The sequence below is a fragment of the Rhipicephalus sanguineus genome, chromosome 9 (assembly GCF_013339695.2).
Source record: "Rhipicephalus sanguineus isolate Rsan-2018 chromosome 9, BIME_Rsan_1.4, whole genome shotgun sequence".
Taxonomy (NCBI): domain Eukaryota; kingdom Metazoa; phylum Arthropoda; class Arachnida; order Ixodida; family Ixodidae; genus Rhipicephalus; species Rhipicephalus sanguineus.
Window position 1 is genome coordinate 53429568 of NC_051184.2, and position 15162 is coordinate 53444729.

The window sequence follows — 15162 nt, forward strand, 5'->3', positions numbered from 1 at the left end:
TTTATTGTTAACGAGTCCACTCTTATAGCGAAGTTTGTATATAAGGGAGGTGGTTTAGTTTCAGGTGCCAGGGGGGGCACGAGGGGGGGGGGCCTCCATAATTTTCATCTGCTCCCGCTCCACCCCCCCCCCACCAAGAGAATACCTCTTGCCATGACACCGCCTATGTTTTTCAAGCTTTACATAAGTCCCCTCAGAAGATTTCGACATTGCAAATAAGTGCGGTGCGCAGATAATGCGCCAACGATCGCACCTATGAAGAGTCCATTTGTAATTGCTTGGACTGCCTTTTGATAATCAGTGACATTCGATGTGCTTCCAACTGCCACGGTGGTCTAGTGGTCATGGTGCTCGACTGCTGACCCTAAGGTCGCGGGAACGAATCCCGGCCATGGCGGTGGCATTTTTGATGGAGGCAAAAATGCTTGAGGCCCGTTAGATTTAGGTGCATGTTAAAGAACCACAAGTGGTTCAAATTTCCAGAGCCCTCCACTACGGCGCCACTCATAAATCATATCATAGTTTTGGGACATTAAACACCAACAATTATTAATCAATGCGCTTCCAACCCCTGCGACTCGAAGCCTTACTGCGATTCCGCATGGGTCGCTCCTTGCGGGCAAATGGGGAAGCAACGTCTCTGCCCGCGGCGATGCTGACGACCCGATATTCAGAACAGGCAGATAGCCAATTTCGCGAGGGTCAGGCTAGTTCCTTCGCAGTGCAAGGCCTGCTGCCTTCGGAGACACGCTTTTCACAACCACGCGCACAGCAAGAAAAATGCACACCCCTAAAGGTGTTTCACTGTCCCACAGGTCACCCTTGCGTTAAAACGGCACACAACAGTGAACATTAACTATACATGTGCAATGAAAAGGGGTCTCGTTGAAAGCTGTGCAATATGTTATTATGACCACCTGACGCGCATGGATGACACAGCTAGAGTCACTCTAGACACAACAATTTGGCAGTGAAAATTTATCCGTCGAGCTTTATTTAGCGGTCTGTTGCAGCTATCATGATTGATTTTTCCTAGCATTCAGTGGCGTAGCCAGAAACTTTTTCCGGGAGGAGTTCGAATGTATGCTCGCACGTGCGTTTGTATGCATGCATGTACAGTCGCGCTCAATATGACTTGAAACACAGGAGCGCGTGGCCTCATGAGTTCAAAGACTGCCCATGGCTTCCACTAGCCCTCATTTCCATAACTAAACGCTGTTCTTGCACTCGGGAATGATTCTAAATAAGAAAATATCATTTAGTTGCTGAGATGAAAACAAGTTGAAGCCATGCGCAACCTTTGAACTGATGAGGCCACGCGCTCCCGTGTTGCAAGTCATATTGAGTGCGACTGTACATGAACACATGCAAAATCGAAAAATTTTGGGGAAGGGGGAGGATTGAACCCCCCTCCCCTGGCTATGCCAGTGCTTGCAATGAAGTCGCCAAACAAGGGCATTGTATTTGCCCGCAATTATACGATTCAATCTTAACCATTAAACATCAGGGTCTTATCCATGAGACAGCCAATGACCCTCTCTGAAGGCTTATAGGAAAACTGTAAGCAGTCGTGAGTCAGGAAAACACCTTCGTGGTTGGGTTAGTAGCATGTGATGACAAGAGTAGCAGTTTGGGTGAGTTGGCATCCCATGACGTTCTGAATGTTTAGCGCAACTCGGAGTCAAGATGACAGAGAACAGTGTGAGCACTGTCGTCCTGTCCTCCCTTCTACCTCTACCTTGTGGAGATAGGTTTAGCACAAAGCTTACCCTACGAGGCGACCGTGAAGAGACGCGACGTTCTCCACTGCCGCAGCTAACAAAGACGCTACGACCGGGTTCGTCGATTCTCCGGCACGGCGCAGAAAAGGCACTCGAGGCAGGAGGTCAACAAACAACACGGGTTTATTAACCCAAGATGCGTCACAGTACGACAGTCACGGGCTTGCAGGCCGTAAGGGGAACTCCGCAAGACCGATCGAGTACGCTTGCCAGCGGCGCTACGACTATCACACAAAGGGCAGCAGTCGAGCACACGAACGAGAAGCCGCCTGCTAGAGCAGCGCGTCAACCTCTCGTGCTAGCCTGAGAGCATCTGACGCGGGCAAGCCCGCGCCAGCCAGAAGCGAGCTCAAGGGGGAAGGGGGTTGTCACTGGTGGCCAATGAGGACAGGCGTTGCGCAGTGACGTAAGCTAGCTTGGTGGCATGAGCATGTGAGCATGTCAAGGCATGCCCGGACGCGTGCCCGCGCGCCGGGAAGCTGACGCATGGCTCGCACCAGACAAAGAGGCCTGGCGCTGCCGCCGTGGTCTGCCGATTAACGGCGGTTCCTGGCGCTCGAGCCGCGCGGGGCCAACACGCGCGCTAGCTGGGGAACGAGGCGCCAAAGGGAAGGGCGCGCTCGATTCCCACAACCTTTGTTACCTTTTCCTGTCTGACTTGCGCTAAACACTTGGAACGTCGTGGAATGACAGCACGTGCCATGGCGAAGAACTGCGATGTGCTTTTTTTCGCTGATGTGCAACACTGTCGCTTGCTTGCCGAATGCAACTGTTTCCCTACTACCATGCATGCTCTCATTCCTTGCATCTCAAGAAAATGACACAAGTTAAATATATGTGACAGCAAGGCAAAGCAAACAAATGGCTGTATTGCAATCTATTTCTTCCGCTCTAGCACTGGCCGCACCCCCGTTATCGCCGGGATCGGTCACTCGGTCGATGCAACGTGTGATAAGGAAACGGAAAAGAAAGTTAAATGAAGGTAAGTACAGAAAAATTAAATAAAAAAAAAAACTCGCCAAAACTTGCAGCCGCAGTTTTCTTGCCTCTCAGCTGGCCAGTAAGAAAGTAATTGCGCAGGCGCTATCGCGAACGCACAATCAGATTGGAAAGTGGTAGTAGCAATGCATTAGACAACTAGGGCAAGTAACTGAACGGAAGATTTATCGGCCTTAAACAACTGCTTAATAAGCTTGGCGACATGCAAACATATTAACTCTCTCTCCCGATGCACTGTATTTACACGACTGCAGGTCGGCCCATTTTATCTGAACTTGAAATCAGAAGTCGGGGGGGGACGGAGGGGGAGAGGGGGGTAGACTTACAACCGAAACAGAAACAAACGAGAAAGCGAGAAAGCACACAGTAGCATGATTATGACATTATGTTTACATTCTGCCTCTACGTGTAAGATATACCGTATTTTCTCACCTACAACCCGCACTGCCAGCAACAATTCACGGAAACTTTTCTAAAGACGATTCCTGCATATTGCCGCGAAGCTAGCTTTCGTGATAGCTGTTAAGCACTGCCGTGAAGGCACCTTTGCACACTGGAATTGGAGTTTTTCTTCAGCGAAATCGCAAAAAATTTTCGTTAGGGAATGCACTCGCGTCTTTTTTTTTTTTTGCTGCGTGACTTTAGGGGATCGACCTACATTCGTGTCTACTTGTAATCGTGTAAATACGGTACGCGTACTTACCGGAGGTGTAAGGCGAAAGATGAGGCAAGCTGTTTTCAACATCCAGCCGCTTTCAACACACTACGCCCCCAGTAATATTTGTTTATTCTAACCTGTAGCATGAGATATATAAAACGAAAGTGCCACACGATGATGCAGCTGCTCACTGTGACAGGAAACAGCTGTGCAGTGGTAACACAAGTGATCTGAAGGAACCCTGGTCATTTACAGTGAGAAAAAGTGCAGAAAACAGACTAAAATGAAGAGGGGGCATAAAGAAAAGCCTGAAGGAGCTGTTCCATTGCCCAATACGACAACTAGCTGGTCATAGTCAAGGAGGTCACTTCGTCAACGGAGTTTATGATTAGAATTTCCACGCAAGTTGTTTTCACTATTTCAGTAAGTTTCTGAGGTCAAGAAAATAATTGAGGCTTCCAAGATTATGCGCGTGGGCAAGGTCTCGGGGGGGGGGGGGCAAGAGATTTTGAAAGGGCTGAACTCTTTCGAATCTTTCCTGGAGCCACTGGTGTTTGTATACTGCGATGAGCAGGATAGCCTTCCCTCTTTAAAACTGTACAGCTAGCTTTCCTGCGATGCAGTAAGCCTAACTAATGGCAACTAATCACTTCTGCAAACAGCGTGTTCAAGCGCAGTTTGCTTGCATTATGACGCGGAAAATGTAGACGCAGCTCTCTTGACATACGCATAATAGACAAACCCCAGCTTGTGCAACTAGGACCTCGCATCCGCTTGAAGACAACATGAGCCACCACCATAAGTTAGGCAAACAAGCAGTGCAGGGAAGTGCACTTGCGGATTATCAAAAGGGTCTATTGTGGAGGAAAATAGAGGTGGAAGAAAAAGACTAGGAGAGTGCATAATGCCAGGCAGTTAATTGGCTAAACTTGCCAAGTAAGTCCACTCGTATGACGCCCTTCTACCCTCGTTTCATAGCAGCCTGGCTCCCAGCATTCTGCCTCAAGTTCATCCTCAACACATGAGAAAAGGACAACCATGACACAAGCACACCAGTGAAGCATGACTGTTCTTATATTTCATTTTTCTTTCACCTCTACACCAAAACAAATGAACTAATGTGAGATGCCTGCCTTCCCATGTCAAAAACCTGTTGGCACTTTGTCGATTGGGAACCCTGACACATTTTTGGAGAGTGGAAGGACTTCTCGGCTTGCAACCAGTCTTTCGGGCCGTTCATGCCGCCTCCGAGGGGGGCAGGACTTGAGCGCGGCCTGCTGTGCGGCTGCTCCGGCTTGCACCATGGCTTCTCCCTGACCGAGCAGTCAAAAAGACTGAGGATGCAGGCGGGCTGGTGTTGCCATCGTCGTCACGACGACCACGGCATGGTCATGGGCTGAGGGTTTTGCAGGTACGTCATGACAACGGCAGAAATCGACAGCCTATTGAGATGAACAAAAAAAAAAAGACGATCAGACATGCGCTGCATGAGTACGAGAGCTTGCAGTCCTCGTTATAAAACAGAAAGCTCAAACAGACAAAGACGGCAGAGGAATACGAGTGTTTACTGATTGCTCAGAAGCTGTCAACAGTGCAGCTGCGCTCCAAGGCTGGAAGAAACCAGGACGCTGTTTACACGTGCAGATCAACTTGCATGATAAATTGTCGACACGCATTTCACATACAACGTGTGAGCTGCGCTTTTGTGACTTTGCACCATTGCGAGATGGATTCCTTGAGGACATCCATGTGCAATGGCAGCATAATTCTCCATTCCGTAATCTTTACTCTGTCAAGCTGCTAACATGCTGTCACTACACACGCGTGCACCCAGATCTAAATACATCGATTTCAAATAAACTTTTCAGCTGGTAGTAAGCTCTCGTCCTGCCTTATGCAGTCTTCATTCGTGCCTTCCATAATAATAAAGGCTCACCAACTCGTCCAGTTTACCATTTTAACGAAATCTTTTCATTTCACCTACAATGCTTTACACTACTGACACAGTGGCTTTAACGAATCCATTAGGAAATGAACGCTGTCATGGGTCCCACAGAAGACATGTGCATGAAACTGGTCGTGCATGTTAGGCAGTGTGGGCTAGGAGGCAAATGTAATGCTATGGGGCTGTGAGAACATGACCTTGTTGACAGTACGTTGTGTTCAATTTATTCCCGTTTTTTATCATTGCCATTTGTCGAATTGTGTTGCATCGTGGGGCTTTATGTTGAGCACTAGGGTTCTCAACATCTTCAACACGTCTATGAATGTTCATCAACTCTTTCAAGCACTAAATGTAAGGCATCTTCATTCATTTACTAGTTTTCAACTCAGCTTTTATCATACACAAGAGTGCTGTTCACAGCTATCCCTTTAATTTTCCACAATTAATTTCACTGGAGTATAATACAGAAGGTCATCAACAATGTAATTTTTTATACCCAGTATATAAAGATGCTTATGGTAATAATATTGCCATGATTAATACGCTAATTAGAACTTTCCTGTTTCAGTTAAATATAGTCTTGTAACAAGGGAGAGGTTAGTGTTAATATTCACAATATTCACAATAGATATGGCGACATTTAACACATCTCTGTAACACTCAAGTCAAGTTCCAGTTGTTTTGCTGCTACTTAGAATCTAGCATCCTAGGGTACCCACTTTATTCCCTGCACGTTTTTTTCACGGTGCAAATACTGAATGGATACTGATTAGCCAATGGCTAATTCATTTCCGAGGGTTTTACATGTCAGAACCACCATATGATTATGAGGCACGTTGAAGTGGAGGGCTCTGAATGAACTTCAACCAGCTGAGGTTCTCTAATGTGCACCTGAATCTTAAGTGACAATGGCGTTCTTGACTATCCCATGGTTTGGACATTCAGATGCTGGATCTTTTTCTTGAACAAAAAGATTACGATGAACACCACCAGATTTCACCGTGTACTGCAATTAGACTTCACCTGTGACAAAAGTGGTACACCTTTGAATACAAGAAGGGAATTGAGTACCGTTGCACTTACATGAAGCTGCTCAGTATCTGCTTGGTGTCGTCGTTTATCCTTGAATTGGCAAAGCTGATGCTGGAACAGTACAGGGCCACCCAGGCACACCACTTGAGCTGCACGAGAGCAGGAACGACAAGTCAGAAAGTGGTAGGGCACATTAGGCTAGAACGACAGACAGTTGAGCTAGTTGGTAAGTATCCATCGTGTACGCCAGAGACAACTGCTAAGACATTCAATGTCTTCTCTATGCAATTTAATCGAAGGCTGGCTCACCCATTCGCATCCACTACTGTTAATGTGCCAAGCCTTGACCATCAGACGAATTCCTTCCTGCCTGTGTCTACATAAAATGGCGCATTCAACAACTTCGAGAGTGCTTTCACAACATTGACAGAGCGAGGAAAGATTAGAAGGTGATCCACTGGAGAATGACTTTTTGATGCCCCGTTAATCTCACAAAGGCCCGTCTGCCTTACGCAGAAGTGGCCGCAGCTGAATGGAACTTTATAAACCACACCAGTACGTAAAATTCATTGATGTGTTTTACATCACTAACATGCTTTTGCATTATTAGGCTACAACAATCTATCCCTGCAAGTTCACAAAGACAGGAAAGAATGGTTGTCGGCCTTTTTGGCGACAGGATCTGTTGTTCTTACTGCAAAATTTTCTCACCGAGAAACTAACACTGCATGGGTTTCCCCGTACCTTCATGTTATGAACGAGTAGACAACGATCCTTCCAATTCAAGAACACTGTCCCTTAGTATCTGTCATGAAAAATGCCAACTGCCAACATCAAGAAGATGGATCGAAAGGGCGTTCATCCCGCTTACCTTGAGCATGAGGCCACACATGCTGAATATCATGGAAAGGACATTCATGTAATCCGGTGTGGGGTCATCTCCAGGCGTGCCGGCTGCAGGAGGCTTATACCTGCAATTCATCAATGTCACGTCAAGAACTACCCAAAGCACTAGACCAATGTTTATATGATAAGTAACCTTTAAACATCTGATGGACAGAAAGCATATCGGGCCCACTTGACAGGTCAATTATTAGTGCTGTAGCTATGAAATATAACAAGTAGGGCTGAACATTTAACATTTCTCTGTGGCTGTGCTTATGTGCTCTAGCTGAGCACATTTTTAAAAAGAATTGATAGTCACATTCGCAGACAAAGTAGTACACTTTCACAAACTGTTCGCTTCATCTTGTATCCCCACTGAAGTTTGCTTCTTCTACATTCCTTAAAGCTACCACGAACATGAAGAAAAATCTGTCCTGTGTAATGCTTGCTTGAAGCAGAGTGAAGAGCCAGAATTGTTTTGAAGCCAGAAGAGTTCATTGGAAACATTACAAGATGTATTAATGACAGCTATTTCCTATGAAAACTTTTAGCGGTCTCAGGAGACATGCAAGTCCGCTACAGTCCCAGCCGTCACAGTAGTGATTTGATGGAACTCTGCATAATTAAAGAGAAATCCCATGCAAAAAAAAAAGAGAAATAAGTTACTCGAAACCGCAAGTAAAATTCACTCGCGCTAATTTAGGTTCCTAACTTGATTACGAGATTTTGACGTCGTTAGGACAGTTCCGCATTGTCTCTTAACAATATACGAACTAAGGCTTGGAGGAGCTGCACCAACTAGTCTCATGTGAAACTTCAGCCAGCCACTCCGCATAAGAGTGGAGGAAAGACTTTGAGAAAAAGATTCAAGGCTACGGCGGCGTAGTCAAGGGCAGCGCCTCGCAAGAGAAATGCGTTCGAATCGCTTTACTTCCGTAACGAATGTCGCACAATCTTTGCTGTTGTTTGCTTTCCTCGAAGACAGCCAGTACTCGTCTAATACATGACTAGCGTAGCGTTCTATCGCCCCGCGTTCAGAAAGTGCCAGTGAACCCGTTCCAAGCGGCGCACCTGTTAATTCTGTCTGTACGACGTGGATCGCTGACGTTGTTGCCGGAATGCATCGTTGAGTTTGTCCACTGGTTCCGTCGCCTTGCTGGGTAAGAGTACGAGGCTAGCTGGCAAGAGTATGCAGTCGAATTCCGGCCTGGGACGCACAGCAGAACGGAATCAGATGAAAACAGAGGAAAGAGCGAGCTCCAACGCAGCCATTACTCCTAACGTTGCGGTGATGATGATAGGTGATGCCTAGTTTCGGAAACTCTCTGGCTACAACACGGCCGTCATGACGAGTTTTGGCTCCCAAGATCTGGACTAAATCATAGCCTTTAAGATTTGTAACAAACTTGATAACCGTGTTCGGGGCCCGAGTGCACATTTGTCAACATGGGGGAATAAAATGTTCGTCAAGGCCAAGATTTGAGCTGTGACGTCAACACTGCCATCAGTCGCACCATTTTCTAAAATAACAACTGATCTTAGTGAAAAATAAACAATAAGTGTTGACTTGGAAAAATTAGATCATTTAAAAGATTATATGAACTCTACCAAATTTCCTATATTTTCACAGGTTGGGGGTAATAAATAACAACACGTCATCATTCTTTTTGCAAAGAAGCCAATGCAAGCCAAAACGTTGAAATGTCGTGATCAGTGACGTTTGAGCCAAAAGTCAATATAAGCCAATTAAAAGTCGGGAAACGGTGCGTTTTATTGTTTTATTGCCCAGCCTTTCGGGTTGCATCGCTCCACCTTCGCTAAACGATTGATGCGCTGCGCCGGCCCAGCTGCTTCGTGTTCTCCCACATCATATCACCGCGTTTTCACGTTTCTTGCACAACAACCTGTCGTGGAGCGACTGATCCTAAAGTGCCAACTGGACAGCCATCTCTGGCAAGCGGAGAACGAAGAAGAAGCGAGATGTGCGTGCCACGGGCGCTACGGTGCGCCGTGCGTAAAAGCGAATTCGACGACGCTGCGTTTGCGGTGTGATCGCGCCGCTCATATGAGACGTCGCGTGCGTTCATCCATTGCGAGGAAGCTACTCGTCCGCGATTTGCGAAGTTCCGCGATTCGCCGAATGTTTCGTTGACCAAGTTGTGGCCGTTTGCGCTGGCCCGTTGCTTATTGCTTGTGTTGAACCGTTGTTCTCCTTTTCGAGTGAGTGGTACCCGAAAGTCTTTCTCCAAGTATGACGCGAAAGTCGAGAACTGTCGCCCTGTGCTGCCTGGCGAACTTCGTGAACGCGGCCGATCGCGTTCTCATGCCGATTGCCATCGTGCCCATGAGCGAACAGTACCGCTGGAGCCTTCTCTGGCAAGGATGGATACTGAGTGCTTTCGCCGTAGGATACATCACTAGTCAGGTGAGTCCCAGATTCGCGATTCACGACACGGCGTAAACCTCCGTAATCGCCAAGCGCGCTCTTGAGCGACGTGTTAGCGAGGGAGATGCGGGAGACCGCGTAGTCGCACCGACGTAGAGTACGTTGTTTGTCGACTTTTTTTCTTATTCTTCGAGGCCACTTCCTGCGCCGGCGGCCCGGCGTTTTCCATTAGGATGCGTGACTGGCATACCCGTTCACAATCTTGGCACGCCCGTTTGTTCCAGTTCCGAGCCGATGCGCCAGGCACTAAGCGAAAGTTGTCCCAAAGTTGATACTACGTCATCGCCGCGTTCTCCGGTCCACGATGTTTGATTGACACGTCCGTTCAGAACGAGTCGACGTGAATACCACGTAGACGGCTCTTCGACACCGTTTACTGCGGACTACGTTAGCAAAAAAAAAAATTGTTACGGTGCTACGTTTATTGCAATTTTGTCTTTCTATCGCTGCAGTGACATTTTTTACGAACACTTACTTTAGACGAACACTTGAGAGAAGACGGAACAGTCTTCTCTCAAGTGTTCAGTCTTTCCTAGCGCAAAAATGAAGATGTTAAGCGACATTTATATTTCGTGCCATTTCTCACCCCCACACGCAAATCGTTTTGAGTGACCTTTAACGACCAGTACAATCCCGTTGGCTTTAAGTAGCCATTAGTAACAATCTTTCAAGTATTCCGGTTCAAATGACGAAAATGTCACTTTGTGCAGTTGATTAACGTCTTTCAGCTGGCAGCACGTTGGGTACGACTTCCCTTGTAAAGCAGGAAGCTCCTCTCAGGTGATTTTTAGGTCATGAATAACCCTAACCATGTAAATGAGAAGCTGGTATCTGTCACAAGTAATGTTTGTGCTTACGCACCGCACTAGTCATAGGGTTATTCACATGCAATGACCATCACCTCCCGATGGAAAACACACACACAGCAGAGACCAGTTTTGCAGGTGTTGTGATGCACAGTGTTCGCCTCTTTAATAAGAACCCTATATTGTTCATCTGTTACTGGCAAAATTATAGAGGCAGATATCGGAAGCTCACGCCATGGTCCTTTTTATTTTTACTCGCCTTTTTGTCAGCAACATCAAAGCACACGGAGACAACATCCAATTGCAAATGTAGTTGCTCTTGCACATTCGTAAATGTGTCAGTGTGCTTTAAAACCTAGCGTGCAAACACAGTACATAGTTGATTGTTCCAGCTGTTTGAGAGACTGTGACACACACTGCTTCTAGAAGACAGCAGTGTGTACCGAAAGGGCTGAAGAGATGAAATAAAAGAACGATGTTTCCTTGGATCAGTAGCGGTCGGTTGGGAAGCTCTGCAGACAGCCCATGCGGTGTTCCCTTTGAAAGACCTCATCTGTCGCTTCACAATAGGACACGCCTCGCCACATCAACTGAGGGTCTGAAAGGCAGTGTATTGTCTCCATGACTTTTCTTATACATAGAAAGGGTCCACAGGAGGGCACCTCTATGTGAACTAAAGATAACAACGGGTGCAATGAAGTAAAGTTTAACACATTCGTGCAGTATTGCTCATTAGTAAATTAATTTGTCTATAGAAAAAAAAATAATGCCAGTTTTTTTAACACATAACAATGTCTTTGCAGTTGATCACATATAGCTTATGCTTTAGCGCAAGGAAACGTGGGGGACGCAAAAGAAGTCACGAGGACATAGCGCTGCGCCCTAGTTACCTTTCGCTAAGACATAAGCTATGCTGTACCAACGAGCCCAAGTCAGTTTTATTGGTCATATATATTTAATGAAAAAAAATTGGACGTACAGGAAACTTGGGCTTGCTAGTACACAGTGCCATAGCTGGTCAATGTATACAATGCAGTTCTGTATTGTTTGACCCATGGTGTCAGAAGCATGAACATACAAGACTCAAGCGCAGCTGTGCTTGTCATGTCTTGCTAGTCTGAGTTTTGCATGTTTGCGCTCCTGTACCAAGAGTCCAAAGCAACCAGCCAGGTGTGCATTTTCCTGCAGTGTCCTTGACTGTCTGTGAAAAATACTGCTCAGCTATCAGCAGGCTTGGGTGTATTGTCTCTATTAGTCACGCATCCTGCTTTGCACAGCCTATTAACTCAATCTTGCGATACTGTTTTTGAGCACTCTTCTAAGCATTGCATCTTTTTTACCCCCTGTTTTTGCTCCTCACAGTTGGTGGGCTCTGGTGCACCGTCGCGCTATGGCGGCCGCACCGTCATGGCGGGAGCCGTGCTGCTCTGGTCAGCGTCGACGCTCGTGACGCCCCTGGTGGCGTCGTCGCTGCCGCTGCTGTTGCTGTGTCGTGCGCTGTTGGGATTGGGCGAGGGCCTGGGGCTGCCCTGCATGTTTCATGTGGTGGGACAGGCGGCGCCAGTGCCTGAGGAACGGACTCGTGCCGTGGCCTGCGTACTGGCTGCGGGCGCTGCGGGACAGACCGCTGCCGCGCTGGTGTGTCCACACCTGGAGTGGCACCGTGCCTTCTATGTCCTTGGTGCATTGGGCATTGTGTGGACAGCCGTGTGGATGGTGCTCCATAGGGATGAGCCATCGCAGCTCAAGGAGCCTGCCAAGGTGAACACAGGTATGAACAATGCAACAGCAAAATATCTGCGCTGCTTCCCGTCTTTCTTCTTCCCTCCTTTGTGCTTGCACAGTACACTACCACTTCGCTATGAACCAACTAGACTGCAAGAAGGTCTAATGAAGTTGACTTTCCTCTTCAACATTGATAATTTTTGGCTACGATTGGTGTTGACCACGATAACGATGCCACCAGTGGGGTGCAAGAAAAAAGTGGCTAGCGTGCGATCCACCCTTGGTACATTTAAGGAGGAAAAACTTTCTTGAGTGTGACATGCACATCAAGAAGATTAAGTGTTTAACGTATACGACTGTCATACATAGTAGTGTATTATACATTCATTGTCGATCTGCATTTTCTGATGGCTCCGATACTTCCATAGTTGTTTGGCGGTTGCACACATGCAGAGAGTTCATTAAGAACTTGTTTCTCGTAACTGACCAAGTCATTGCTGTGAACTTCTTTCACTCTTCTTCCAGTGTCGTCCCCGCACTGGCTGGAACTGATTAGCCACTGGCCACTGTGGGCCATCTACATAGCACACTTCGCCATGAACTGGTCCAGCTACACCATCATGCAGTGGCTTCCCACATACCTGGCACGCGCCTTGTATGCCCGGCCGGGCCACCTCAGTCTGGCAGCGTTGCCCTATGTCTGCAATTCCTTGTGCGGTCTGCTGACGGCCCGAGCGGCCGAACTCGCGGGCCGCCAGTGGAGCGTGCTGTCCGTACGCCGGCTGGCCACCTCCTGCCTCGGCCTGCTCGGACCCGGAATATGCCTACTCGCATTCTCGGCTGCGAGCAGCCTGCCGTTGGCACTGTTTTTCGTGTCGTGTGCCATGGGCCTTTTGGCGTGCAATTCGGCAGGCCACCTGGCTAACCACGCCGACGTGGCACCAACTCACGCGGCCCTGACATTCAGCGTCAGCAATACGCTGGTGAGAATCTTCTCTGCAAATTGCTACCTGCGGAGGTAGCACTGGCATACTGTTCAGGGAAAGGTGTAAGCTTGAAGGGATGAAAAATCCTTATATGCGGGGTGTTGCTTGAGCTAATGTTTTGACAAACGGTCTTTTCTTCAAGGCTGCAACTCGGGTTGCAGCCTTGAAGACAAGACAGTTTGTCGAAACGTTGGCTCCAGCGACACACCGTGCTCAAGAATTTTGCATGGCATACTGTTCAGCACACCAGGCCAACATTGCATCAAACATCCTTGCAAGGATTAAAGCTTTCCACACTGTGGAAATTCCACATTTCCGGCCTTGGCAACACGAGCATGTTGCAATCACTTGCAGATGTCCAGATATCACGAATGAAATTTCTTATTTACGAGCAAAGATGTCTATTCTGCGACCGGGTGCTTAGCTGGGCTTGTTGGCAAATTTGATCTTAGGTACATTTGAACTGATCTGCCTTCTTGTCTTGTGTCACTTTGAATATATCGCTAAAGCTTGTCGAATTAACGCTTTCCGACTCTTGTGCAAGCTTGCATGTCTTCATGGCAAGGAAGCCGATTGCAAGATTATCATTCACTGGATCATGTTTTTGTCTCTTTCCGAAGGTTCTTGTTTATTGCTGCATAGCTTTGGTTTGGCAAAGGCACAGAATCGGAAGCTGTTGTCCTCTAAAGTGCTGATTGTTCCACACAGGCAACCATTCCCGGGATCCTTTGCGGGCCACTGACGGCGGAGCTCGTGACTCAGTCGCACGGTCGGTGGTTCCCCGTGTTTGTACTGGCCGCCGCAGTCAACTTTGTCGGTGCCGTTGTCTACGGGAGCCAGAGCTCTGCCAGCCAAGTGTTGTGATGGCGTGCCAACTGAAAAGCTTCGTCGACCCGTCATTTCTCCCTAGTCTCAACAGTGTGGCAGTACGAAGGCAAACGTGTGTGTGGCCCGCTGAACTGCAAACCGGATGACCTGTGGACATTTGAACTGGGAACGATGTTTGAGGCATTTGAACAGTCTGAACTCTGCATTACTACAAATGGCATACACTCTCACTGTTAACACTTGGAAACACGCGCCGTTGTACAGGCAATACTATGTTACCACGTTTAAGTGGCAATTGATAAAAAAAAAAAAGGTGCAATGTTTGGCGCTGCCTTGATGGTCAGCGCGTCCTGCATAGCGCATGCCTATTTGGTAGCTTGAATGCCAACGTGGTGACAGCATTGTTTGGCGTGAACAGCGCTATCGGCCTTTGTTGTACTTGTTACGGAAAATGTACGACAAAATGGGCCGGTCATTTTCTGACCATCTGTTTTCTGAACTTGATGCAAGGGTGCCTTTCCACTTTTGTAATGTGAAAACCCTTTGATGAATAGTAAAAGGACTGTTAGCTGATGATCTCTTACATAATTCCGTAGTAAATTATCGTTGCTGTAGATCTACAAGTCACTGTTTTTGAATGTTTGAGTAAATTTTGTGTTGCTGCTTTATACATATCTAGGAGGCAAGCAGGGGCGTAGCCAGAAATTTTTTTCGGGGGGGGGGGGGGGGGGGTTCAACCATACTTTATGTATGTTCGTGCGTGCGTTTGTGTGTGCGTGCCTATATACGCAAGCAAAATTGAAAAATTTCGGGGGGGGGGGGGGTTGAACCCCCCCAACCCCCCCCTTGGCTACGCCCCTGGAGGCAAGCAAGACAAAGGAAGTTGCTGATATATTGCAAGTGGTAGTCCAATACTCAGTGCTCCTCTGGTATAATACTCTCGAAGTTTTGAAATGTGATGGCTAACCATGACAGCCTTGACTTGCGCAAAAGTACGTAGTTTTGGTTATGCCATGCTTTAGGTGTGGGTTGCATTGTCTATGTGCAAGGCAGCGTCTCCCACTATCGGCT

At 47.5% G+C, this 15162-nt stretch overlaps 2 protein-coding genes across 2 annotated transcripts; one reads left to right on the top strand and one right to left on the bottom strand.

The window, feature by feature from the left end:
- Positions 1-4494: 4494 nt before the first annotated feature.
- Positions 4495-8598, bottom strand: LOC119405163 (PAT complex subunit Asterix). The gene is made up of 4 exons (XM_037671969.2): positions 8372-8598; positions 7287-7386; positions 6467-6564; positions 4495-4880 (listed from the first exon to the last, which is right to left on the bottom strand). The coding sequence occupies exons 1-4, from the start codon at positions 8422-8424 to the stop codon at positions 4808-4810; spliced, it is 324 nt and encodes a 107-aa protein (XP_037527897.1). The 5' UTR covers positions 8425-8598; the 3' UTR covers positions 4495-4807.
- Positions 8599-9122: 524 nt separating this feature from the next.
- LOC119405161 (uncharacterized) lies at positions 9123-14665 on the top strand. Its single transcript, XM_037671966.2, has 4 exons — positions 9123-9725; positions 11915-12323; positions 12803-13260; positions 13972-14665. Exons 1-4 carry the CDS (start codon positions 9552-9554, stop codon positions 14125-14127), a joined length of 1197 nt encoding a protein of 398 aa, XP_037527894.1. The 5' UTR covers positions 9123-9551; the 3' UTR covers positions 14128-14665.
- The last annotated feature ends 497 nt before the right edge of the window (positions 14666-15162 follow it).